General features: G+C 43.1%; 3 protein-coding genes and 1 long non-coding RNA gene across 10 annotated transcripts; 3 read left to right on the top strand and 1 right to left on the bottom strand.

Moving 5' to 3' along the window:
• Positions 1 to 753: 753 nt before the first annotated feature.
• Positions 754 to 7,159, bottom strand: LOC127757290 (uncharacterized). Of its 6 annotated transcripts, none has more exons than XR_008013410.1 (4): positions 5,593 to 7,158; positions 4,817 to 4,902; positions 2,863 to 3,348; positions 754 to 2,760 (listed from the first exon to the last, which is right to left on the bottom strand). XR_008013410.1 is itself a non-coding variant. In XM_052282787.1 (3 exons), exons 1-3 carry the CDS (start codon positions 7,002 to 7,004, stop codon positions 3,437 to 3,439), a joined length of 1,752 nt encoding a protein of 583 aa, XP_052138747.1. In that variant the 5' UTR covers positions 7,005 to 7,159; the 3' UTR covers positions 3,355 to 3,436. The 6 variants fall into 6 exon arrangements, 4 of the variants coding, with proteins under 4 accessions (XP_052138747.1, XP_052138748.1, XP_052138749.1 ...); XR_008013409.1 differs by having other exon boundaries at positions 818 to 2,760; positions 2,863 to 3,229; XM_052282787.1 differs by lacking the exons at positions 754 to 2,760; positions 2,863 to 3,348 and adding an exon at positions 3,355 to 3,690 and having other exon boundaries at positions 5,593 to 7,159.
• Positions 7,160 to 10,916: 3,757 nt separating this feature from the next.
• On the top strand, positions 10,917 to 16,467 carry LOC127756775 (uncharacterized). The gene is made up of 11 exons (XM_052282147.1): positions 10,917 to 11,364; positions 11,479 to 11,542; positions 11,637 to 11,957; positions 13,788 to 13,912; positions 14,024 to 14,132; positions 14,215 to 14,360; positions 14,449 to 14,522; positions 14,710 to 14,803; positions 14,923 to 15,043; positions 15,123 to 15,195; positions 15,292 to 16,467. The coding sequence occupies exons 1-11, from the start codon at positions 10,940 to 10,942 to the stop codon at positions 16,449 to 16,451; spliced, it is 2,712 nt and encodes a 903-aa protein (XP_052138107.1). The 5' UTR covers positions 10,917 to 10,939; the 3' UTR covers positions 16,452 to 16,467.
• LOC127756400 (uncharacterized) lies at positions 16,454 to 17,215 on the top strand (the record flags this gene model as incomplete). The annotated part of the gene is made up of 1 exon (XM_052281740.1): positions 16,454 to 17,215. A coding segment is annotated over one exon (762 nt), but the record flags the coding sequence as incomplete, so codon positions are not given.
• Positions 17,216 to 20,159: 2,944 nt separating this feature from the next.
• On the top strand, positions 20,160 to 23,406 carry LOC127756768 (uncharacterized). 2 transcript variants are annotated; one of them, XR_008013303.1, is made up of 4 exons: positions 20,160 to 20,561; positions 20,663 to 20,770; positions 20,988 to 21,094; positions 21,186 to 23,406. It is a non-coding gene; the product is annotated as an uncharacterized LOC127756768 (long non-coding RNA). The 2 variants fall into 2 exon arrangements; XR_008013302.1 differs by having other exon boundaries at positions 20,946 to 21,094.
• The last annotated feature ends 4,493 nt before the right edge of the window (positions 23,407 to 27,899 follow it).

Genomic DNA, 27,899 nt, shown 5'->3' with positions numbered 1-27,899 from the left:
ATGTTGCAAGCAAAACTTCAACAGGTGGAAGATGATTATTCCCATGCTCAATGCCACCAAGATGTTGTAATAGAGAACTTATACTCCCATCTTGAGCGACATCGACAAGCTAAGGATCGAGGATCTGAGATTGCGGCACAGTTAGGGGAGGCGAGCGTACACCAAAAGTCTCTCCAAAATATTGTAGACTTTACTAAGCCAGACGAGTTTGGTCTGTCCCAATATGTCTACAATATATTTGATTTTTTCATAGGCTGCTCATTAGATGAGTAGATGCTAGTTTCAAAATCTTGTTTTAGGCAATAGCTCTTCAGATATTTTATCTGTTTCCGATATAACAGAGTGAACTCCTTTATTGTTATTATATACTTTGATTTGCACCAGAACAATGGAGTGAACTCCTTCAAATTTAATAGGAGCGTTGCATTGTTACCAACCGTCTTTGTGCACTGGCTTCTTCCTTTTTTTTTCTTTATATATATACATTTCCTCACATAAAAGATGCTCACGTTCAGATTTTTTAGTGGCTTTACTACTGTAGCAGTAACAGTAACGCCACTAATTCTTCACGATTCTGGTTCAGCCATAGATTTTTTTTATTCAATTTTTTTACTGGCTTTTAAAAGACCAGCCTCCCCGCTATAGAAATTATAGCGAAATTCATGCAACAATGCAAATGTCGATAAATATACCATAGTGAAGATTCATGCTATGACATAAAATTCCTTGTGGCGAAGAATCATGCCGCGGCGTGAGAACAAAAAAAAAATTTTTTTAAGGAAGAAAACGTAGTGAAAAATTCGTGCCACACACTGATGATTATATGGCGAAGTAATCATGCCATCTTATAAAATTCTATTGCGACCAAAATAAATCGGTGCCAACCAATAAAAAATTAATCAAGCTAGACGCGACGGTTAAAATGGTTACGGTACTAGGCATCTAAACTCGAAGGGTTTCACAGTCCTGCATTGACCGCACTGGCATGCTTTACTGCTCCCAAATATTGACTGACCATCATCCGAAAATCATAGATGCTGGTTCAGTGCAACTGTACGTAATTGACTGGGCCACTGTGAGAACGCGTCCCAGTATAAACTTGATAGGATTAATTGCCGTCCGAAAATCATAGACGTTGGCATAATCCAATTGTTCATGAAATAATAAGATCACTGTAGAAAATTCGTTACAGTGCAGAATTGTTGGAATTAATCGTCGTCCGAAAATCTTGGACACGGGTGTAACCCAATTAAATAATAAAATCACTGTAGAAAGCACATTACACTGTACAACTTCTAATATTAATTGTCGTCCGAAAATCATGGACATTGGTATGATCCAACCATATATTAAGTAATCATATCACTGTAATAAGAACACCACAGTAAACTTAGTAGGAATAATTCCCGTCCGGAAATCATAGACGTTGTCATCCTTCTTTTCTTTTGCCACGTGTTTTTTTGCCACGCGTCATAAAGGCCTTCTTCACACACATCTTGTAAATTCAGGCTTCAAATATTATTAGCATATGAGACGGATGCCCCCCGCCGAGTAGAGTTCATGTGCAAAGCAACAGGGACTCGACTCGAGGAAACAATAAATGAGTTGTCTTGTTTCCAAGGAGGAGAGAGAAAAAAATATATGGGATTTTTTTTTGTGTGTTGGCTTTTCTCCCGGTCGCCAAGCTATGAGGTAACGAATGGCAAACTGCTGGAGGATGTAATATGTCCTCAATTTCTGAATAATGACAGGATCTCGCTTAATGCTTCAACTCCCTCGTGTAACTTGTGATAATAAGCTCACGTTTCATCAGGATCTCTTGAAAACAAAGGGGTCTTTTCTGAGTTTTCATTCAATTATGTGCCCCATATTTTTTACCTTTATCCCAGGAAGGAGGATAGGATAAGGCTATATTTCAAAGGTGGTTTGGGTCAATAGGCTATGAAATTGCCATTACTTTTGCTGAGGGTGGGAGATGACTACTTTCCGCTTTCAGATTGAAGAAGAGCAACCAACCCGGCTACAGGCTGCTGCCAAGACATTGCCATACTTTCGCTCATTTTCTTGACGATGTCGCTCGAGATGGGAGTTCAAGTTCTCTGTTACAACATCTTGTCGGTGTTGTGCACTGGAGTGGGCATCTTCCACTTGTTGAAGTCTTGCTTGCAACACTGCTATCTCTGCTCTAATTTTCCGTGCTTGTCATGAGCACTCTCTCTTGTTGCCCTCCTCTACTGCTTGCTCTACATTATATTGACTCATCAGTGCCTCCAAAGCGACGCACGATGATTCCACCTTGTCTTGAGCAGCGCGGAGCAGATCGACGTGTTGGTTAATCTGGTCCTGTTGTGCGAGAACAAGATTAGTAGTTGGCAGTGGCGCTTCCTCCGATAGCGCTCCCTTAAAGCACGCGTAACCCTTCCATTAGCCTAATTATTTCAGGAGGTGGCTTCGAGAAGAAGTTACTCCACAGATCCAGGTTGATGCTTATCTCTTTAAGTATAATATCTCTCTGTACCGGGCGTTGCTTGAGTAATTCTTGAAACGCTTTGATCTCATACCAGACATGTTTAAGACCACGGGCTGAAACAACATCTGAAAGTTTTGGCAGGGTCACGAGGTTGTTCCCATCAAATTCTTTGAGCAGGGAGTTTTCCTCTGCGCCACAGTTCATGTTCACCGCTTGTGAAACTTGGGCGATTATATGCTCAACATTGATAGACAACTTCTTGGATTCACTGAACAATTGTTGAATCCTAGCTGGAGCACATGAGAAGAAGGGTAGTGTGTGAAATTGATTACATAAAAAAAAAGGAAAACTGAGTGGACAGAGAAGTATAAAATGAAAGAAACCAGTTGTACCTTGCAGAGTGGTTTCTCCTGCCCGCATGACAGAATTATCCCCATTACAATGCTTACTAGTGGCTTCGGGGCCCACTGCCTTGTCAAGAAACTCCATCTGGTCGTCATCAAGAAGCTTACTAGTAGGTTGAGTTGGGGGCATGGTGCAGATAATATCACACGGCGTGTTTGATCCTCCGCCGGAAAAATCAACATATGTTGCGGTATGATAGATATGTTATGTTTCCTTGTGAGGAAGCTGTGATGATCCACATGAAAAAATAAGTCGGTGGCCCTGTTTGATGTTCAAACAAGAGGCTACTTTAGACAAACACATCCACTTCTTCGCTGTCCCGATTGCCATTACATCTTCGGGTGAGATATTTTGCTGGTCAATGTGATAGAAAAATTTGAAGTCATCACACCAAAGAAACATCTCGCCAATATCTTCTTGGCTAGTCCACTGTATAATGTGTAGATTGAGGGCGCCTCAACATAGGGGTTCCCCTTTTAAAAAAAAAGAGGCACATATAAGATGGATCAATTCACGGAAGAGTTTAACGATTCAGAACCTAACTTCTGTCCCTTTTTCTTATTATGATCTTTTCGCCGTGAGATTTTTGCATGCCAAGGCCCCTCTCTTGCTGGGAAGTTTCCTTGATACCTTCATCACTATCATGGCCAGGCAATGTTGGGTCATCTGGGATCTCCTGCCAAGTATAAGTGGGGTTGCACACGCTGGTATGATCGGCACGATCACTAGCCTTCTGCATTTTCTTGTCTTGAACAGTAGCAAAGAAATTCGATCGACTGCTTCCCCCAGTCGATCTCCGTTAATTTGCAGTAGCTCTGATCGAAGATTTTAACGATCTAACATGAGCTCTGTTTTAATTACTCGATTAAGAGGCTGTACAGACTTTATTTATATATATAGGACATACGGCCATGAGCCCGTATGATACATGAACTCGGCTTCAATATATATCAGATCATGCACGTCATTTGCCGATTGGCAGCCAGCTTGTGAATCAAGCCATGTACCACACGGAGATGGATTAATCCTTTGTAACAATATACTACTGAGTATTTCACCGAGTGAAGTCTGTCCTGCTTCGCGTACAAACTACACTCGGTGGGGGGCATTTGTTTGATGAATTTTAAATATCACGGTGTCCGAATATATTCGATATTGGACTCGTTTTGTTGTATAATTTGAATAGAAAGTGATGGTTCAAATGGATTTTAAATCCGATATACGATTCAAAAGATTGGAACTATTAAAACAAAAGAAATAAGTAAGTGCTATCGTTACTATGTGAGCATGCATGGTCATTTGCTGTGGCGATTAAACATATGGGGCCCACTGTTATTAGACGTGTTAATCACATAATTATCTCTAGACTGCAGTACACGTCGACGGCTTTGTTTCGCCGAAACCTGGTCATAATATATTATCACCATGTCCATACATGAGTAAAAGGGGGCAAAAGTCAACCCCTTTGTTATGATACCTGACTCACCATCCGTCGACGTGTACTGCAGTCTGAAGATAATTATGTGATTAACATGTCTAATGACAATGGGCCCCATATGTTTAATCGCCACAGCCAATGACCATGCATGCTCACGTAGTAACGATAGCACTTGCTTATTTCTTTTTTTTAATAGTTCCAATCTTTTGAATCGTATATCGGATTTAAAATCCATTTGAACCATCACTTTCTATTCAAATTATACAACAAAACGAGTCCAATATCGAATATATTCGGACACCGTGATATTTAAAATTTCTGGACCCACATGTCATATAGTCACGTCTCGTATATATTCAGTAAAATTATGCTACAAAAAATATTCTCATATAAAATTAAATGCCCAATAATTTATTATTTCTTCTATGAATTTTTAGCACAAAAATTCATCAAACACCAGATGAAAAGAACCAAATGCTGATAACTTGTTCAATTGTGCTTACCTGGAATCTCTTGCATTACATTCACTTGTTTCTTTTGCATTACGCTCTCTTGCTTTGCCTTCTGCATCATTTGACTCCGTAGCCGACTACACCAAAATAAATGGTAAAGCAGCAAAAACACAAGATGATTAATGCAACTAGCTCCAGATTGTGATAAAAGAAGCATATGTACATAAGACACACTAGTCAAATAAAGTGTGAACTTGTTCAGTTGGCTGTCTTAATGCCCAGTATTAAATTTTGCTTTTCAGCAGACCAAACGGTCATCAGACTGAGCTGTAGTTTTTGACACTGCAATCATCATTTTCTTTTATATCAAGCTGTGATGTTTATAATTGGTAATTGGTACCAAGACTAACTTAGGACCAAATTTATTAAGGTCATGTGCTGGCAAATCAGTACAACGTTCACGAAATGACAAGCTCTACTAGTTGAACTGCACAGAAAATAGAGAATGTAATGCAATTTACTGAAGAGGCAATGACAACGTATTATAGAAGAGTACAAAAGGATAACACCAAGTTAGTTACTGCTTGAATCATCGTTAACAGGAAAATAGCATGGCGTTCAGACAAATATGTTCATGTCTCGACACAGCAAAGCAATCGTCGAAGTACTATTAGTTAGTCATTTAGCTCATAAAGATATGCTATGTTTCAATACAGCCAATTTGCTAGCCATTTAACCAACGTGTTCCCTTCATGTTGGAAAACAAACACAAAGTAGCCAGTGCTAACCTAAAGAATATAACCAAACAGAAGGGACACATATCGAACCTTTGGATGGGATTCTTTCTCAGATACGAGGTGAAGTGGCTGGGGAAGAAGTATTCGCCGTGAAAGACTCTCTTATAGGCCTTGCAACGGGAGGGTCCTTGTACCTCTTGCACTTTCTTTATTTCATCATCTTCTTCTTCTTCTTCCACCTGGATGTAGAGGGTGGGCAGTGACCGCAGCACCTTATTTGTCATGTCCAACTCAACGATCCAAAACAGGAACTCATCATCGATCTTTTCCATGAGCAGGAAGGAAACGACACCTGGATCAACCAAGCTCAGGTGAGAAAAAGTCGGCACAGCACGCGGAAGAGCACAGGTGTGGCCTACGGAATTAGCACAAAGATCCCAGAACTCGGCGGCTTCCATTGTAAAATCCAGTTCCCAGGTCTTTTGGTCGATGCTGACCAGAGTCCATGCCGTGATGGTGAAAGCAGGAGGGTATACATCCTTGTCTGCGGTGGCGGCAATGGTGACGCAGACCAGCTTGATGAAGAAGCCACTGTCACTACTACCTCTAACACAAACACAGCGAACTGGGTCGGCGCAGTAGGACTGGCTGAACAAGCGGGTGCTGCCATCTCTCACCGGTTTGGGGAGCGGGATGAAGCTGAATTGATGTGGCTCGTCCCCAGGGTTGAGGACGTCGATGAGCAGGATGCCGTGGTAGTAGTCGACCCAGCACAGGAAGCGGTCGTGGAGGGGGAGCACGGCGTCGGTCCTCCACTCGCCGAGGTTGAGGCCGAGCTTGCTCATGGCGCGACGGACACGCAGGGGAGTGATGCTCCACTCCTCCGCTTCCCCTGATTGCACAACACAGAGCTCCACCTCCTTGCTCCCACTGGATGTGAGGTGCGCCACAGTGAAGAGCGACCGGCCGTCCTCGCCGTCGCCGTCGCGGCACAGGAGGCCGACGTCTCGGCTGCACATGTAGCGCTGCCGCTGCTGGTGGTACGGCTGGTACAACTCGTCCTCCTCCGGGTCGGTGAAGCCGCCGACGAAGCAAGGCGGCAGCCGCGTGAGCAACGGCTGCGAGGAGGGGGAGGCGGAGTAGATGAAGTAGTCGAGGGGGTAGTGCCCATCGACGTTGAACCCGGGTTCCTCGAAGGGGACGGCGGCGACGAAGAGGATGCAGCCGCGGTGGGCGGCGATGACGTCGGGGTAGCGGACCTCGGGGAGGTCGGCCGGCCACTGGGGAGGGCAGTGGAGGTAGAGGCGGGAGACGGCGGGCGGGTCGGCGACGCGGAGGGAGGCGCGGACGGGGAAGCCGGTGCAGGTCCGGCCGACCTTGGACGCCGTGATGTCCTCCTCCTCGTACTTGTGCCTCCTCCGCCAGCTGCAGCGGACGTACGGGTCGAGGACAATCCAGTCCGCCGCCCCCGCCGGCTCCGGCGATCCCCGGCCTTCTTCCATGTCGCCGCGCCACAGTTCGGTGTTCGGTTCGGATCGGATCTAGCTAGGGTTTTACCTCCCACTCCCAGATGTCTCGCCGCCGGCTGGAGTGGGATTGGAACAAGGGAAAGGGGAACTGAATGGGGATATTTCCTCGGGAACGGGAAGGAACGAAACGGATCCCCTCCTGACTTTGGGGGGTGGAAAGTTACGGTGTCGCTGCACTTGGTTTCATCCCTGCCGACCAGTTCATCCAACGGCACACATCCATCTTCCCTCCTGCATACCCTATTCATATTGGGCTACCCAGTTCGGCCTGCAACTGTGGCCATCGGCTTGCCCATTAGGCCACATTGACTTTGTTGCCTTCTACCACATGCGCGAATGCAGATTTTCTTTATTTTTAATTTTATATTTATTAAAATATTTTTAAAAATAATTTTCTATTCGAAAAATTTATATAGAACTAGTAGCCCATCGCCCCGACGATTTTATCGACGTGGCAAACGACCATTAGTCCTCGCCTAACGGCCGGCCACCGAGAGCACCGAAAATTTGCAGGCGGTCCCATTGCCACCCTCCCAGTGGGTGGTTTTTGGCTCTAGGTGCCCGCCTATAAAAGGGCTAGGAGGGCGGCTTGGAGTCAGCAAACCGGCAGGGCTTCGCCGCTTCCCTTTTGCTCTCTCTCGCCCTTCCCTCCTTTTGAATTTTGAGTGAATATAATGTAAAATCGGAGAGGTACAAGGGGTTTTATACCCTGAGGGCATAAAATCACCCTCCCAGAGAGCGGCAAGGGGGCCACCTACAAGTGCCATGCCGTCCTCGCCACCCTTTTGCAGGCGATCTCCCGCACAGAAAAAAAACCCTCTGGAATGGGACAAGAGTTCCACCTACAAAAATGCTGGGCCGAGCACCCGCACAGTAAAAAATCGTATAATCGACCGCGTTGAATAATTCAAAATAAAACAAGTTTCAAGTAACATCATTCATGCACTGTAAATCGACAACTGAGTTTTGGACAACACTATAAGGCAAATGGCTATTGTGACTAAAACAAGGATAATTAACTACCACTTTTACAAGTGGTGATAAAGAATTTGTCACTGGACCCGTATGTCATAGACATATGAGGACCCACATGTTATAGACAGTGTCAGATTATGGATACCACATACCTAATAGTAGTTGACTAAATCTCGGCAGGACCCACCACATACCATGTCCTGTACGGAAACAACCTGCGGATATAGGAGGAGTTCCGGGTAAGGAAAGACAATTAGAGTTCTACATGGAAATGACAAGGACAACTCGGATTGTATCCATATTGGTTTCCCTAGTTCTACTTGGATAAGGGGACACTTATAGGTATAAATACAAGGACCCCTAGGAGGAGAGGAGACACAACCACCTCAATCAACACCCACTATAGAAGACAAGAACAATAGATCAAGACACAAGATCAACATACAAGCCAACATACGCCAAGACAAGACGCCGGATATTGACTTCAGGGATAAGCACGGCTAGTCTCCTACCTGGCGCGCCACTGTCGACGTTTGATGTCGCGATTCTCCCACACCGCAATCTCCATTGGTGTTTGAGAGATGATTATACTCACTCGCTGGTTCTCGAACCAGTACGTAGCAATCTCCCACACCGCAAGCTTTCATGGGTGTTCGAGAGATGATTCTACTCGCTCGCTGGTTCTCGAACCAGTACGTAGCAATCTCTCGCACCGCAACTTCCATCGGTGTTTTGTTTTATAAGAGAGGAGAGGTGGCTACATGGCCCTATATGTTTTGTTTTATTTTTTTTCCTGATGAGGATACCACGTTAGCGAAACCAACCATCGATCCATACTCATAAGACTTAGTTTAACATAATTTTATAAGTTGTAGGGTCATACTTTCTCCATCCCAAATTATAGGATACCTCTTCTTAAAAAGTTAAACTCGATAACTTTAACTAATAATCATACTAACCATATCTTCCAAGCACTAACCATATCTTGCAGTAAATGACGAATAGGGGATGCATCGGTTCGTGCTCCTCCATGTATAGTCGCTTCCCAAGTTCCCAACCTCCTCCTCAGTCCTCACGTTCACATCTCCCAAGAACGATACGCGTGGGACCCACCATCCCCACGCCCAAATTCATCACCCAAGCCGACTGACAGCGAGGCCCCACACCTCCAACCCCACCATCCGACCCCACATGTCAGCCACATAACCCAAACCACCCCTCGTACGCAAAGAAAATAATCTCCGCCGCGGCAGCGCGCTGTCCCCTCTGCCTCTGACACGCGCAGCGCCAATAACGAGACAAACCCGAGGAGGAGGAAAAGATTCGCTGGCCCCACCTGGCAGGTGACACAGCCGAGGAGAAGGAGGGGGAGGAAGGTTGGCCCCCACCTGGCAGTGATTCATCAGGGGCCACGTGGCGTGCGGGATTTCAAACCTGGTGGTGGTTTTTGTCCATGGGGTCAGCCATGATCGCTGCGGCCTGAGCTAGCCCGAAACGGCAAAAGACCAAAGCTGCAAAACTTTTTCCCTCTCGCTCGGTCTCTCCTCCTCTCTCGAGGAGAGTGCAGCGGCAGGAGTGGGGGTAGTCGCAGCAGCAGATCAGACACACGAACACAGAGAGAGCAGACAACGAGTACTTCGCTTTGGTTTGATTTGTCTCCTTCTTCCCGTGGTGTGTTGGTGGAGGACGAGAGGAGGAGCATTTGAGATTGGAGAGGGGGAGGGGGAGGAGGAGGAGGTTGGTGCAGTACTGCTGGGTGCGGTTCGGGGGAGAAGCGCGGATGTGAGAGGTGAGGCGCGCAGCGTCCAGCGATCGAGGAGATCGTTTTGATGTTGATTCGGTTTGGGGGGTTTTGGTTGCCTTGTTTCTCAGATTCGTGTGTTTTGGTTGGGTTTCTCGTTTTTTCGAGGATTTTCGCCGGGATCCGTGTGGTTTTGGGCCCCCTCTTTTTGCGCGTTTCGTTTCCTCGAAGCTCTCGTCGCGAGCATGGCGTACGTCGCCTCTGTTGCTCGCCGAAGCGACGAGAGGGGGAGGAAATGGTGCTCTGTTTCCGGTGGTTTCGTCGTGAGATGTTGGGGTTTGACAAGCGCCGGGTTCTCGCTGGCTTCCATTTGCCTGGAGTTCTCGTGGATTAAATATGCCGTTATGTATATTGCGATGATGCGGTTTTTTTTCGCTTGTGCTTTTTGCGTTTTGTGTGGGTTTGGGAAAATTTGTAACTACCTTGCGGTGCTTTCATTTGATTTCTGGATTTTGGATTGATTTGCCTCATTTGACAAGGATTTTTGAGGATTTTAATCATTCCCCGTGCAAAGTAGGGGAATGCTTGATTATTTTCTTTTCCTTTTTCAGAATCTCCGTTCGGATTTGTCCGATGCAAGTCATCCATGCGTACTGCTAATATGCGTCGTATAGTGTCTCGGCGCTTCTGGATTGACCAGTTCTAGGGTTTTAGGTTCTGTTCGTTGATGGCTTCATGCCTTATTTTCCTGTTTTATTGGTGGAGATTTGGGCTTTTCGATGATTTACGTTCGTGTGTATTCCACCTATTTGTGGTGCCACGATTCGACCAATTTCAGCCGCCGTGCGAAATTTTCCTTGTCGTGCCTGCTTAAAAGCAGAGGCGACTGATGGATTCGTGGAATTCCATTTTTGTGAATCTGTCTGCAGTTTCAGTCCCATCTCCTGGTTCTTCCGCTTGCTGCTTTTGTTTGAAAATGTTTAGCGTACAGTGCGGCGATGGCTCGAGTTTCGTGGGTTTCTTTCTGTACAGAGATGATATTTTGTTTCTTGATTTCGTTTATGTGAGGCTATGGGTTTTCGGTTGATGTAAACTTGAGCGAAATTTATTTATGTGTTCGTTGTGTTCATCTGTGTTTCAAGTGTTTGTGGTTTGATTTTGGCAGGACGCGAGTGAAGAGACGACCGGGAGCATGGATCGCGCCAAGGCAGCAGCGCGCGAGGACAAGGCGGCGGCGGCGGGGAAGGAGACCGCCGTGTCCCGCGCCGTCGCGTTGGACGACACCGCGCTGCTGCTCGCGGCGGTGGGAAGCTTCAGGAAGGAGGGCTCCGACGCGTCGCGGATGCTGGACCAGGAGATGTCCACGAGGCTGCTCCACCTCGCCTGCAAGCACGACGCCGTGCAGTGCGCCAGGCTCCTCCTCGAGGGCGGTCACGGTATCACCGCGTCACCCGTGGACGCCAGGGACCAGCTCACGCGGACGCCGCTCCAGGTGGCCGCCGAGGCGCACTCGGCCAGGTGCATCGAGCTGCTGCTCTCCAAGAACGCGCGCACCGACCTCAAGCTGGTCGATGGCCGGCCTCTTCTCGCGCTCGAGATCGCTCTCTTGAGCAGAAGGTATGCACGCTAGCTAGTGTCGTCCATTGCTTGTGATGGTGATCACTGAGCTCACTTCTCAAATTCTCTCCCTGCAATGGCTGTTTCCCTGTACTGACTGATGTTCTTATCCAGAGCTCAAGTTAAATGGTCACTGGACAACTCCATTGAGGATCTTCTGTCTTCTCTGCAGGAAAAGGTCTGTATGGTTACTACCAATGTTCATTCGCTGTCTCATCATAGCTCGTCCATACATCTTCTCACACAGAAATGCCACCTTGTTCCATGTGTAGGATCTGAATGTAGTGAGGCTCCTGGCAGAGAAAACCATGGAGGGTCGTGTTACTGTGTTGGCAATGCTGCTTCTGGTGGCTGAAGAGAAGATATCGGCACCAGTCAGTGTAGTAATAGAGGGCGTCAGGACAAAGAAATCAATCTACTACTCTATTGTGGATGAGGCTCTGTCCATTGGGGATGCTCCAGCCCGGGACAGCAATGAGAGGAGAAAGGCCCTGCTCAGTGAGATTCAGCTACTTAACCAATTTGGGGCAGCGTTATGGAGAGATCGCAACATTGACAAGAGAAGCCTGCCCCCTCTGCTTAAAGCTGCCAAGGTACCTCTGTTCATACTGCTGTTCTTGTTGACAGTTCACAGAGCTATTTCAGAATTTCCTTGCTTGACACTTTATATGGTATGCATACTGATGAGTTACAACTAATACCATGTAAGCTGAGCTTTTGAGTCATTTTCATGCCCTGCCCAATTTCAAAACTAATTTTTCTCCAATTATGGTCCATGCAAGATGCTTAAAATGTGCAATGCATAACAAGGTGAAGTTTTTAGTGTTACAACTGTATACACCATAAGACTTTCTTCTGACTGACCTCTCCTGTAGGTTGGAGATGTAATTACCTGACAATTCAGGGGGCCGAACCTATATAAAATACCGGCTTCGGCCAACAGGATGTAGGGTTATTACCTGACAATTCAGGGGCCCAAACCTGTATAAAATACCGCTTTCTGTGAGGAAACCAACGAAAACCGAGCTACAACCCCTTTTCGATCGCATGTCCAAGAAGGTGGCCGGTTGGAAACCGAAGTTTCTCTCTCCGGATGGTCGTCTTTGTTTGATCAAATCAGTTTTGATGGCCATTCCTGTCCATCTTCTTCGGTCATGCAGCTCCCAAAGTGGGCCATTAAAGATATTGAACGCCGCTGCAGGGGTTTTCTATGGAAAGGGCAAGAAGAAGTTAGTGGGGGTCACTGCCTCGTTGCTTGGCGAGTGGTCTGCAGGCCGGTTGAGTGTGGCGGCCTGGGCATCAGGGACATCGATCGCTTCGGAAAGGCTTTAAGGTTGAAATGGGAATTCAACAGACTAGAGCAAGAAGACAGACCTTGGACAATGGTGCGGTGGAAATCTGATAAGGATGTTCGCGACATCTTCAATTCAGTGGCACAGCACATTGTTGGAGATGGCAATCGCACTGATTTTTGGAGAGGTAATTGGCTGCCCCGTGGAGGAAGCATTGCAAACAACTGGCCTATTCTTTTCTCCTTTGTGGGTCGCACGAAGATCACCGTTGCACAAGGCCTGCTAAACAACAGATGGGTGAGGGATTTGCAGGGGTCTCTCTCTAATAGAGCTCTTGTCGATTACCTGGCGCTTTGGGACGAGCTGCAGCTCGTCTCGCTTCAGAGTGGTGAGGCAGATTCGGTTTTATGGCGGTTCTCAGCTAACGGGGTCTTTTCGGCTTCTTCGGCTTATGAGTTTCTCTTCTCCACCTCAATCAAATGCCCCCACGGGGAGCTGATTTGGAAGACCAAAGCGCCGGCAAGAGTGAGGTTCTTCCTCTGGTTGGCGGTGAAGGGGCGTTGCCTCACGGCCGACAACCTCAGCAAAAGAGGTTGGCCACATGATCCCACTTGTCTGCTATGTCAATCGGCGCCGGAGGACTGCAATCACTTGCTCGTCAAATGCCCTTTCACTAACAGAGTGTGGCAGAAATTGAAGGCTTGGGTGAATGTCACTTTTCCTCTCCCTGCTCAGCTTGGCATGGAACTGGCAGATTGGTGGCATTGTGCCCGCCGCTGTTTTCAGATGAGGTTCAGGACTGCTTTTGATTCACTTTTCATGCTGGTTTGCTGGAGAGTTTGGAAAGAAAGGAATGCCAGGGTTTTTGAGAATAAATCGGTTGTGGCTGATCGCTTAGTTGCAGACATTAAGGAGGAAGTCCTGATCTGGAGAGCAGCCGGCCTTTTCTCTTGCGAGGAGTAGCCTTAAGCTCTTTGGTGCTTGTAAATAGTCTTTCTCAGTTTTCTTAATTTTTCTTCTTTTATTCGGGGTTCTTCCCCGGCTCGACAGTCTAATGTCGTGTAATACTGGTAACTCTTCTTTCATCTTAATGAAATTTGGTCGGCGTCCTTCCGCCGACCCGGCAAAAAGGTTGGAGATGTAAATGTCACAAAGATGCTCCTGATGGGGGATGTTGATGTCAATGAAGCCGATCCTGAAGGAAACACAGCACTTCACTGGTGCCTTAGTGGTAGCTCAAGCACACAGGAGCCAAGGTATGCTATCAGAATTTTGTTCTATCAACTGTTAAAAACTTAAAATACAACATACTAGTTCTTACTGCTCTTTGCATTCTCTTTACTTAGTTGTCTTATGTATTTGTGCAGGATTGTGTGGCTCCTGCTGAAGAATGGTGCCAGAGTTTTCCAGGGGAACAAACTTGGTCTTACACCAGTACACAGTGCTGCAGCTAAGGGAAATTATAAAGCTCTTCAGGTAGCCTTTTGTTGCTTCTACTCACACGATGGCATTTTTTGAGCTTATAACTAATTGATAGTATGTTTGTTTGCTCTGTAAGTCACTTCTGCTTCACGCTCAAGATTGCGTTGATACACCTTCCAAGACCAAAGAAACCCCATTGTTCTTAGCAGTGAAGAATGGTTATTTGGACTGTGTAAAGCTTCTCCTGCGTTCTGGGGCTAGCACCAAAGTACAGAACCTAAGGTGGGTAATATTTGGATTTAAGAAGAATATTGCTTCTGTTTGATGGCTTGATGCACTTACCATCCTGTGATCCTTTGACATTGAACAGAAAGCAAAGACCAATAGATGTGGCAACGTCCCAAGATTTGCGTTTCATTCTTACCTCTGCAAATGTGGCTCCATGTAAGATATTTTCTGACATTTAAAGATATTTATCAACTGAAATCACAAAAATGTTTGTAGTAGTGCATACAATTAGCAGTGTTCGATTCAATGAAAAAGATTTGAAGATTGGTTTCCTGTTGGTTTTACTGCATAATGATCAATACGCAGCAAATACCTTTTCAACGGAAATATATTCTGTTTGTAGGGAACCGTAGCTCACATCCGGAAAAAAGTGTGATGAGCAAGGAATTTCTAGATGACAATTTTGTTGATTATGACAGCAATGATTTAAATGAAAGGTTTGTCTGGTGAATGGTGCATGATTAATATCAGATCTTCCATTCTTTTGAATACTAGAAGCATTGCTTCTCACCCTATGTTTCAAACTAATAATATATTTATTTTGATAATGTGGCAGCTTAACTGGGCTTAAAACATCAGCAAGCCATCGGGATTTCCGGTCTAGTAATGGTTCTGCCCAGGGGGGCAAGAGTAAGAGCCATTGCGCTCCCAAGCAAGGTTCCAAGTTTGTGCCTCGGGTAAACAAACATGCTCTGCCTATATTAACCAATTCCCTTTTTCTTCACATGGTCTGCCTCTTATAAGATTTTCTTTTAGCCTAATCATTGGCTGAAGCACGACTACACTCGGAAAATTTTTGTTGGGGGCCTCCCACCTTCTGTGGGCGCTGGTAAACTTCAGAATCCTGAACTACTTGTACTTAATAAAGTTAGAACTAATGTGTTTCGAAGTTTTAACACTTGCCTTGTTTTGTTCTTCCTGGCAGAGTACCTCACTGAGTTCTTCACTGCTGAATTTGGACCTGTGGAGGAAGCAGTAGTCATTGGGATAAGGATGGGTGATCGGGTGCAATCCAGAGGATTCGGTTTTGTAAAGTTCAAAAGAGAAGAGGATGTGATAAGTGCAAAGGAAACTCATCATGTGTACATGCTTGGGAAGAGAGTGGAGGTAAAGGATGCTGTTGCTAGAGGATCCTTGCCTGCAGAAATCCAGAAAACTTCTTCATTCAGGCACCACAACCAGGAGGTTCCAAAGGTAACTCATCATCTGTTGGGTGGTGAGCTAAAGGAGGAACATTACATTAGGAAGCGGAGGCCCTTGCCAGAGAAGTGTCTTCCATCTTGGTTCTTTATATTCAGGAAGTGGCTGCCAGGATTTCTTGCAGATGCTACTGAACGACTTGGAGATAGGTACCCATTGAGCTCCCTGAAGGGTGATTTCAGAGCAATTTGCAGAATGGAGCTTGATCATAGCACACTTGGTTATCCTAAGCTCAGTGATTTCATGCGCTTCCTTCCTGGTATCTGCAGAATGTGTGTAGTCCCTGTAGGAAGCAGTCCTGCAACACACAAGGTCCTCCTTCCACCGGTCTTGCGACCGAAGTATGTACCCTTGCTAGTACCATTCTCCTTTGATCATGATGAGCTCCCAGAATCAGTGTCAGATCATCAGTTCCCGATGTCTCCACTTACCACTAATATCACCGAGGACTCCCCTCGTAACACAGACAGTCAGCACGGTCATACTTGCAGCGAGAGCAATGCAGAGAGCCAGCAGGATAGTGCTTCCACTGACAATGGTAGCCAATTGTACACTTCAATTGAGCCTGTATCTACAAGAAAGCTTGATGTAGTTGAGCCTCTACCTGCAAGAACACCTGATCGAGTTGAACCTCAGAAGATTGGTTCTGATCCTGCGAGAAAGACTATTTCCCTTGAATCTGGACTTGGTGTGCAGATTTTCATAGGCAATGGTAGTGCAAATTTGTCACTACAGGTTGACGTCAAGAAAGACGTTGAATACATGCTGATGTTATATCAAAAGAGAACTGGAATCAGCAGTAGAAATATCTATTTTGTATACAGAGGGAAGAGGCTCAGGTTAAACCGCAGCTTACTATCATATGGTGTACAAAAAGTACTGTGAATGTTCGCAGTAGAATTCTGGGGGGTGCTGATACATCACTGGAGGAATATTTACACAAGCACAAGAATAGTCTTGTGAAAAAAACCGCCTTGTATGATGGAAGATTCTTCCCAGAGTTGACACCTAGAAGCAGTATTCTTTTGAGAACATGGGTCTTATGTTTTACAAAGGCATTCAAGGAGCGACATTGCTGGGAGCCCAAATGTGAACTCTCTCATTTCAAGGTTATCAATGGTCATGTCAAGGTTAGCACACCAGCAAAAGGGAACCTCACAACGCATTTTCTGCAAGAAAATTTATCTTTTCTGGCAAAGACATTAAAGGATTTCTTCAGAACAATTGGAACAAATCTTGTCTCAGAATACCCACCGTACTTTGAATATTTTATGAAGTTTATATCGAAAATAGATCTACCATGCGTACCACATTTGCAGAAAGTTATAATTGAATTGAACCTATGCTTTATGGATTCATACATGAGAGGGGTGCTGATAGTGAGATTGAAGCAAAAATTTGATAGCCTACCTCCAAAACAAAGAGCCACTTTGATAGATAAGATCAATCATATCACATGGGATACATCTCGAATGCCAAATCTTTCTACAATTCCTGTCTTTGATAAAATCATCAAAAAAGCAAAGGATGATGGAGAGCCTTACTTCATTGAGAATTCAGTGAACTTCGAGTTTAAGGCGTTCAATGGATTTAGGTTGAGCCGTGATGCTCCTATACATGCTCCTCAACACAGATTTGTAAGTATCTAACTTGCTTCAGTTTTATTTAATTGTGAATTGTTTTTATTATGCTTAATATAATCATATCCTTGTCTTATTGCTTTTGTTTGCTTATCCACTAAGTATCAGTAGTAGTTTAGTTGCTCTTTTCTTGTTAGTTTACTATAAATATATGCCATATGCTTCGAATAAAAGATATAGCTTCAAAAAAAAATCAATCCTCTGTTCTGCTTGCTCTCTCACCCTCTACTCACCTCCTTCAGTTCATTCTCAACATTTTATAGGTATCACAGTGCTATTTGTACTTTTCAGGACAAAACATCGGTACCTTGGAAGGAAAATTTTCCAGATAATACAATAGAATTGATGACACCTGCTTATCTGGGTGATTTGCTTCCCGAAATTATCTGGTGCTTTATTCTAAATAAGGTGGACATCACAGAGGAGTAAGGGTGAGTTTGAGGAGAAGGAGATTGAGAAGATTGGGAAGATACGTAAAACGAGGTGAGCCATTAGCACATGATTAATTGAGTATTAACTATTTTAAATTTAAAAATAGATTAATATGATTTTTTAAAGCAACTTTCCTATAGAAAATTTTTACAAAAAATGCACCGTTTAGTAGTTTGGGAAGCGTGCGCGCGGAATACGATGGGCTTTCTCACCCAATCCCCAGGAACGAACGCACCCTAAGTATACTGAACTTTTTGTGAGCTTCTTTTACATAATACTTTAATTCTAATCCTTATTTGTTGCTACTAATAGATTATCACAAAGTCAGACTCCATGCTGTACTATGTGCCATCCTATAAAAACAGGTAATATTTACATCTTGTCTCATTTATCTTGATGTTGCAGTCTTTGTAACTGTGTAATAGTTTTTGTGTTAGATGTGGGTGAATATCCCACGACACAGCAAACTACCTGTGCAGGATAAACAGCCTACAATGGAAGATGTTGGATCCTCCTCATCAATGCAGCAAAATGTATGGAAGAAAAGCTGGTAAGGCGAATGAGCTGAAGCTTCACAACAACCACCACCGATCGAGCAGGAGCCGGATGAAGGGTGGAAAACAGTAGGGAGGAATGGAAAAAGTACATGTTAGCTGCCTCTTCCAGCTGATGAAAAACAAGAAAAGCTTACAATGATCGTCCATATGATTTGAAAAAGGGGACTGCAGCTGATCATTGTGTGCTCTTTGTGCGGGAGTTTTGTAATAGTAGTGCTTTTGTATTAGAAACACCATGCTTGCAAATAGCTTAACCATCCAAACTCATCAGAGGGTACTAAATGTTCTCTCTCTTTCCAATCGCCTACAACAGACTATTAATGTGATGAACCTTCAAGTTAAGAACCGATATTAACTAGATATGATGTTGCTTCCTGGCCAGTTTGGGTGTGAATTATATTTGCTTTAGTTTGTTCTGAATTCTGACTATTTCAAGAAAGGCAAAAAGAAGAGGATATTTTGGTATTACTTTTGGAGTTCATAATCACCTATTATTTATTACTCTTAGGTTATTTACCTGACCAATTCGCTATGCAGCTGAGGTTCCTGGACTCAAATAGTGGTAATTGTGCAATTTAATCTGGCACTTTACTCTAATCAGTTCAACATGTTTATGTCTTTTAGAAGTAGAATGGCCAGTTGGATTTGAATTTTTTTTCTTTCAATTATCATTTGTTTTTTTCTTTTGTGTAAACACAATGCTGTATAGTCTCAGTGTGAGTAATATTGTCACCTGAAAAATGAAATTTTTGTGCCTTCAAAAACTTTCATCTGAAGAAGCATTATCACATTGTTTCTCCTGCTCTGGACATCTTTATTTCTCTTTTTTTGATGTATTCCTTGAAATCTTTACCTGTTCTACCTTTTTTCAAGATAATGTTCATGTCCTAGCATTGGTCCATAACACACTTTGTGGTGGTCTTTTCTGGATTGGAGGTTTTAATTTTTAACATGGATGTCCTGTTTAATTATTAGTGCTCCTTTGTGCCACCAAATCACAATTAGGAATCTAGCAAGAGGGGTGAAAACCGTACGGAAACGGACAAAAACCACCTTTATCGTTTTCGTTTTCATACATTTTTCAGAATCGGAAACCCCGGATACGAAAACGGAATTGAATATTATCGAAACCGAAAATGAAGCGAAAACGAACCGTTGCGAATACGGTAATAAAAATTTATCGGAATACAAAAACCCCTCAAATTGATAAATCCAATTTTCAAGTCTCAACGGTCAACAATTTATCATAAAACATAATTGTACAAGTCCAATTGTTAAGTCTCAACAGTACATCACAAAGCACAATCTATGGAATAAATTATCTATGTTTAAGAGAGAAATGCCGTTGATAAATCCCAATGTAGGAAAAAAATATTCTTATGTAACATCAGATTTGCATAACAAATATTTTTTAAAAAAATAACAGCCAAACACCATGGTATTCACTGTTCAGTGCTTAAAAAAAGAATCCAGGGTATTTCAATCACAAAATTTCTGGAAAGTTTTCGGCCGATTCTGAGTTCAGACGAGAACTGCCCTTATCATTTTCGATTCCGTTTTCGAGAAAATATTTCCGAATTCGTTTCCGTTTCCAAAAAATTCCGACCGACAAATTCTGTTTTCGAAAATAGGTCGGGAATCTGGAAAGTTTTCGTACCATTTTCACTCCCTACCTAGCAATGATTTATTTGGTGCATGCCTTTTAGAGCCCACATATCCTAATTTACTGTGTGTATAGGGTTAATTTGATCTATGCTATTGCAAATATGTCTATTCAAATAAATGACATTATAATTCGTTTATTTATAGCTGTGCCACTCAAACATTAACCAACTGGGTCTTACATCCTTCATACTTCATTCATGAAATCCAACGGATGAAAATCATCTAATCTAACGCCTCAGATCGTCCTACATACCCCCTTCAACCTCCGCACGTATTCCCTCGCCGAAAATCATGCCGCTCACATCGCTCCTCCTCCCCCACGCGCTCCGCAACCTGCGCCATCACCTCCCATGCCACCACTAGCGCCGCCCCACTCCCCGGGGGGCAAACCTAATCGCCGCTGCCACCTACTCCTCTCTCCCCTGCCGTCTCAAGCTCCACCCCCTTGCTCCTCTTGCGCCACCACTGGATCACTCTCCACCCCGGAGGCACCGCGGGTGATGGCGACGCGGCGGCGGTGCCAGACCGCCGTGGCTCCTCTCTGCTCTGCCCCTTCCTTGTGCCTCACCACCTTGCTGTTGAAAGGAAGAAGGAAGTTGCAACCACTGGTGTCAGCGACGTCGACTAAACCCTAGAACCAAGCTCCAGAATCGATCTCCTTTTGCTTACCGGTAATGGGTGAGCCAATTCCGAGCCTACAGGTACGGACTACTCCCTCCCTCTCTCCCCGACAATCACGACATCGATTGATTTATCCCATTGCTCCTGTGAACTTGGTGCATTGTTTGATTCCCAATTTCAGAATGGCGTGTGAAATTGCAAGTACAGAGCTAGCCCAGTCAGTCATCTCCTCACCAGCACGGCGGTACGAGAAGTTTGGGCACAACAAGCAAGCAGGAGGCTAGCAAAGGTTTGTCAGCTCTAATCCAAAAAACAACACCTTATTGCACATATGCTCCATGTATGTGAAAGACCATATCTACTGTGCAGACAACATGTGTTATTATCCTATCGTTTATATGCAAATCTGATATACAAACTATATTGATATTTCGAGTGACTGAATAATCATATTATCGGTATAGGTTAGTTCATTTACTCTTCTTCCCTGGTCATATTATCGGTAGGATGAGGGTATATTGGTTGGAGTTGCTGGCATTTTCAATGGCTTAAAAAGTGATGTTCAGGGTTTTTTTTTCCTTGGCAGAAGAATTTGCTAAGAGGCTTTGATGAGGTGAGCTATCCACTATAAAAATAATTTTGTTTCTTTTTTGTACTGAAAGTGCCTCATTCCTTGTGTTTTCTCATTTCCTGTGGATCTGCAGGTCAGGGATTTTGTTGCAGATCAGATGTCTTTGAGGGTATCACATTTCATGCTGACCGACTGCATGAGCAGTACATCAATTTTCAGCTACAGTGCCACTCTACATATATACTCCCTCCGTCCCTAAATATAAGGGATTTTAATTGGATGTGACACATCCTATTACAACAAATCTGGACAAGCTTCCATCCAGATTCGTTGTACTAGAATGTGTCATATCCAACCAAAATCCGTTATATTTAGGGACGGAAGGAGTATTCTTTACTATTGGTTATGACACTCGTAGGCTTTTATTTCTATAGAAGTTGATGAGTGTGAAATTCTTCTGATATGGCAGGAAAAACTGCAATTTGTTGGCCATGTAGTTCTTGCTTAAGTACTTACTAAACAACTTCTGCAAAGACATCTTTTTTTTTATGGCAGACTAGGAGACTTGTCTATTCTCAATCAATTATATAGGTTCACATACACCTGTACTCAAATTCGTGGCATTCCAAGGTTAAAGGTGCTGATTAGTGGTTGTATCATGAGGTCGAGAAACATGTAGTTATTGCGATGTATAGATACATCATAAATCTGAGTAAATCGTTAAGCAATATACATTCTCCATTATTTAATTATTGCAATTGTTAATTATGCTTAAAAACATAATGTTAATCATGCTCAACCGTAATGTTGGCAACTAAAAATAATACCTAGATTGACAGTAGTACAGTTGAACACTTGAACACTTGAACAATACCTAGACTGACAGTAGTACAGTTTGGGTGGCGAAGGTCTCATTGCTCACTGATGGCTTTCTAAATCCCCTATGCCGCCGTAAGCCTGATTATCGTAGTATATTATTTCTTTGAGGTGTTATAGGTGATATGAATGGAAGGGCATGTACACTGTTATGGCCGGAATAAAACCTAGGTTTAATGCCCATTTACATATGAAGAACACACGAATTAATTTGATCAGTTATTATGCTTTATTCTGCTTGTTTCTATGCACTACAATGCCAATTTGAGTGCCTATCTTGTCATGCTATTCAGTGTAATGTCTTGGCAGGCTATGAATCTGTTCATGCGTCTATATGCAGCCTTCATATAAGTAAGGATTAACCAGATTACTTGCTTTGTCTAATGCATTCTCACCATTTCATTTGTGGTGAGCACCTTAATTCCATCTTGACATTGTCGAGGGAGTATATCATCTACATCTAATTCTGTATATTGAGTATATATTGACTAGGATCTTGGAATTTTTATATTAAGTTCCTTAGTTTGATGATTTGATTAGTTTTTCAACTAATCACCATTGATCACAAGTAAACACCACTAATAGAAGTTTAATGGCTATTTATCTAAAAAGGAAAAAACTAAGTTTAATGATTGAAACTGCAGTGGTACTATGATCTATAAACAAATAAATCTGCTGAGTTTCCTAGCAGCTGCTGGGTGCACTTTCCTCTTGTTGTGTCTTCCATTAAATTTCAAAACTGCAAATTCTTTGTATAGGTATTACGGGGACTCAAATGTACACCTTTCAGTTCACACTCAATTCTGTATAACAGTAAAAGCGTGAAAATATAGGAAAGATAATTGATTTGTTCAGAAAATTATTCAAATGCTAACACACTGCCTAGGTAATCACTTTCTCAACATATGTATATGTACAACAATGCATACCGTTTCTACTTTTCACAGTTGGAACCTGAAATATCAAGATTCTAAAACTAATGTGTGTCTGCTGCACAGTTCTTAAAACAATGCTATGGAGTATTCTATGACTAATATGTGTGTACTGTACAGTTCTGAAGATTGTTCAAAGTGTGGGGAACTTCCGAGGGAAAGTTCGTCAAAAAACTGCAGGTTACCAGTGTTTTGGTGGACATTCACATATTTATGCAATTTGATATGCTAAATGAATTTACTAATACATTACATCAATCTTCTGGCTGTAACTGGTTCAGTGGACCATTAGAGCTTTCTGTTGACAAATTAAATGAGCTTTGTTCATTTATCCAACAACTTGTTTTCTTTTTCTGAATCTTGCTCCAAATTTTGTGTCATATTATTGACTATTATTTTTTAAAACCATACAAATAATTTGGTAGATTTTTTCCCTTTTCGCTGGACAACCAGAACTGCATTCAATTGTATGATTTGTATCTTAGTCCTTTGCAGGTAAGGTATTGAGAAAATATCATAATGGAAACAGAGGAAGTGATGTAATTCTGGACCTTAATTGTGAACCTTAATATATACATAACTAGTTGATTCCCCGCGCGTTGCTGCGGAAATTGGTTGGAGGCAACAAAATACAAAGGTTATATTTGAAAAGAAAATAAAAGAGGCTTGTACAAAGATTATCAAACTTTTAGAGTGGACCAATAGGCCAATATTTTGTTTACATGACATTGTTTCTTTACATAGGGCAATATTTGGAGTACCAGTGATGAGAAAATACGAATTAATTAAATCAAGAAAATTATGGTGATCTGTAAAGATAGTCCCAAAAACTTTGTATGAAGGAAAAAACAATTTCATTTTTATAAAAAAGGAAACATAGATTATAATGCACCCGATACAGAAAGTCTACTCCAATATTAATGTAAGTAAGACAAACAAAGTTGTGCATGTACGCACATCTTTATTGAATGAATGTCGGTCAGCAAAAAAAGTGAATTTTATTTCTCAAGATGATAATTTCTTTGTAAGCCTAATACTTTAGTGCATTATATCTGTGTAATTATGCTACATCCCTAAATTCTGCATACCAACCTTGATTGCATATATCTTGAATTGACAACAGAATTGTTTGCATACCTGTGTACATGTCAAGTCTTGGCATCTCAGTGAGCAGTGCTTGAAAATAAATTATGACTAACAGCAAAACACTACTTGATTAGGTTCCAAAGTAAACCAAATCATCGGTACATATGTAGAATGCAAGTAAAGCATACCTGGGAGTCAAATCTGGTATGCCTTGAAATAGGCAAATAGCACAAAATTCCTGGGTATCAAATCCTGCTTGAAGTTCGTTTACAGATAAATATGGCAAATTGTAAGTAAAAGAATATTTTTATCTCGTTCTTGGAATTATTGTCAGGCCTTTGGATTTCTGATATAAGTATAAAAATTTTCAATACAGAATGCCTTACTGGAGTAGCAGGTCAGGACTAACTTTGAACCCATCATGATTCATGATTCATGAACTGAATGATGGATTTATACATCACTCAATAGTTTGCAATATTGAACACACACCTGTGTACATTTGTATCAGGTAAATATGAAATAGAAGTGAATATCCACTTACAGAAGAGAGATTAGAAGTATGTATTAGCGGCAGTTTGCTCTAAAAGGTTATAAAAACAAATGGGGACATTGGAATAGGAATAGTCATATACTTGTATTCCTGTACACGGCTATACGATGAATCACTGAATATAATCGATAGCCACTAAAACAATTGCACACCAGACCATTTGAGCAAGGCCATTCAAATTCCATACCATCAGCAGCAAAACTATAGCGTAGAAAGTCTCACATAAAAGATCTTGTCCAACATTTCATTCAACAACATAAGTACCTATAACTTGGCAGAGATAGTTATATCCTGTTAAAGAAGCAGAGAATTGCTCCTAGGAAAAGAAGCAGGAGAAGAGAATAATCAGGAAACAGGAAAACATCAAAATTAACAGAAGTGCATTACCTAATGTATTGCTGCCGGTTAGAAGGATTGGATAACAAAGGAAAAATGAATCCGCAGAAAAAATAAATTGGGATTAGGCTGACATAAAAACGAAATAGGTGCCGCAAAAAGGTATGCAAAATAGCAATAGGCAGATGAGCTGATTGCCTGAATCAAATAGAGAAAAAAAAAAGAAAGAGTAAATCAGCAAGTGCTCCTTGCGTGCTATAGGGCCATGGATGCTGAAGCTTGGTTCTGGCTATGGATGTTGAATAGTGGTTCGTAGGCAACTGGCGATTTGGATCTTATAGATGGGAAGAGAGACGGCAATGTGCAGTAAAGATGAGAAGCGAGAAGGATGATACCAAAGGACGTAAGAAGGGAATATGAGGCATCACGGGAGAGACGGGACGGTGCAGTGACAGGGAAGGCGATGCGGCCAGGGGCCAGTGCTGGAAGGGGGAAGGCGAAGCGTGAAGCGGAGGCCACGCGGCGTGGCTGGTGCGTGGGGGATGGGGGAGGCAGTGCGATGCGGGGAGGGGAAGCGACCGCATCTGTGGCCGGCACACGGGGGTGGAGAAGCGAGCGCGGAGGTTGTTGTCGGCGTCCGTCACCCTGTGCACCACCTTGTGCGTCGGCTTGCCGTGCTCGTCCACGCCATTCTCTGCAAAGATTTCACGTTTCTCACTGTCAATTTGACAAATGAACTCATCCAATCTAGGGACAACTTCTGTTTGGATTTAACAAGAATGGACCAACCAAGATCGAAGCAGTCGGCGGCTCGGCGCCGCTGGGGAGGGCCTCACGGCCGAGGCAATGCGGAGGCCGTCGCGCCACATGTCGGGGTCCCCGACCGCCGACACGTTGCCGCCGCCATTCGTCTTGAGTCTCTTGACGAACTGCGCCACCGAGTAGCACGAGATGGCGAGGACTTGACAGACTGCACCACCGAGTAGCAGGAGGCCGAGGAGAGAAGTGGCGTCCGCCACAGGCCCACGTGCACGGGAGGAGGCCAAGAAGTGGTGGAGAGAGATGAAAAAAAAAGAGAAAAGGGAAAGGATGAAGGATGATGATGAATATGACGGGTAGGCTCCATGTGTAGATGAGGAAGAAGATGAAAAACGTGACGGTGATGGTATGGTTTCAATTTTATAAAATTTGAGTGACATAACTAAAAATAGACGAATTGTAATGGCATTTATTTGAATAGACATATTTGCAATGATATAGATCAAATTAACCCTATTTTTTTATGTTACCCAATCACTAATAGTGTAAATCTAGGAAATCCGTGGTAGCGTGAAATACTTCATCCGATTTTTAATATATGCTGTTAATATATGAAAACGTTGACTTTTACACATATATTTAACCATTTGTCTTATTTAATTTTTTCATACAAAATATAGGTCATGCTTAAATTTTTTAATGATAAATAAGTCAAAAGAAAATAAATTATATTTATATTTTTTCAATATTATGACGAAATATCTTAAGAAGTCAATAACGTCATATATTAAAAAGCCAAGGGATTACCATTTTTGGTCCAGGACAACACAGTGCCATGGCATCTTCCTATCTGTGCTGGTAAACTAAAATTACGAACTCAATTAGAAATCACAATCCTATCTGTGGAATGTGCTGTCACTGTTCAATTAGCAAAAGTTTCCTTGGTGATTCTTCAGTAATGATGTAGGGTATCAATGATACAGAACAGAAGGCATATAAAGTCATGCACTTATGTAACTTGATGAATGATCTGAAGATAATTGACTAGAGATTGAGCTGAATGAAGCAAACTTTTGGTTACACAATGTCAGGCTCCGTGATGTTCTAAATATCTGAAGAACGCAGCTGTGAATGAAAAGAGATGTGAATAGAGGAAGTGGCGGAAATGGACGGCTCAGATGCGTGACATGCGTAGGTACCGGTTCACTTTGTGAAGATCGGACGATGCAAGAGGTTTAGAGTAATCACTATTTGTGTAATGAATTGTCGCTTAACTCTGAACTTAAATGTAATCGCTGTGAGCTGTCGCTGGTCCCAGGGTCTTATAAGCCAACCCGATCCAAACTCAAAGGCATCGAGAAGAAATACAAAAACCCTAGTTCGTCATTTGATTTTGTCTTGTGGCGACCTTAAATTTCTGTTTTTCCTTTACAATTCCGGTAGGATTCCTATTAGTTAGATTCTCAGCCCAAAACTCTGAATATTTTTTAGGAGTCTGGGTGAATTTGGCCCCCGGATCCTGACAAAAGGTATCAGAGCTACTCGGTTCTTGGCCAGATCCATCGAATTTGGAGGTCCTTGGTTGGTGAGGGTTTGAGGACGAATTCCTCTGTATAATTCCATAGCCAGATCCTTGAGTCCGATTCGGGGATCAACTACTTTAAGTGGTAGCAGGGAGGGTTGGAAGAAGCCTTAGGTAGTTTTCTTCTGTAAAATCTCTGTACCTGTTGTTGCTGCTCATGGCGAGGGGTGGCCGTCAGATGGAAATCGCGGTAGAGGAATTGAGAGTGAATTTTGAGGAGTTTCAGAAGAAGGTTGGGGAAGAGAATAAGATGCTGCAAGAGCAGATTCAGAATCAGGCAGTGCAGGCTAAGAATCACAAGGACGAAGTGATGCAAAATCTGGAGGTGATACAAGATATTTTGGGATCTATCATCAGTTGTCAAGGGCAAGATGGTCGAGGTAACACTCTGTCGCCCGGGAAATGCTCAGTCGGTGGCCCCTGCAAGAAGAGCAAAATGTAAAGCTATGACTCCCCCAAATTCTTCAGCTTTTGATTTCATAGGAGTTCCCTGCCCGATGCCTAATTTTGAAATGGGAGAAACATATGCCATACACGCTCACAAAACCATTCCAACTCAATCACCACCACCCCCCACAATTCATGTATGTACTCAGAATACCTACCCAAATCTGGAGTGGAACACTTCAGTTTACTTTGGAACACCACCTATACCTCCACCTCCACCTCCACAGTATAGAACTGGCCAATTGATGACCAATGGACAAAACCCTACCTTACCAC

The sequence above is a fragment of the Oryza glaberrima genome, chromosome 12 (genome assembly GCF_000147395.1).
Source record: "Oryza glaberrima chromosome 12, OglaRS2, whole genome shotgun sequence".
Lineage (NCBI taxonomy): Eukaryota > Viridiplantae > Streptophyta > Magnoliopsida > Poales > Poaceae > Oryza > Oryza glaberrima.
Note: the sequence above shows the minus strand (reverse complement) of the source record. Positions and strands in the feature narration are given on the sequence as shown.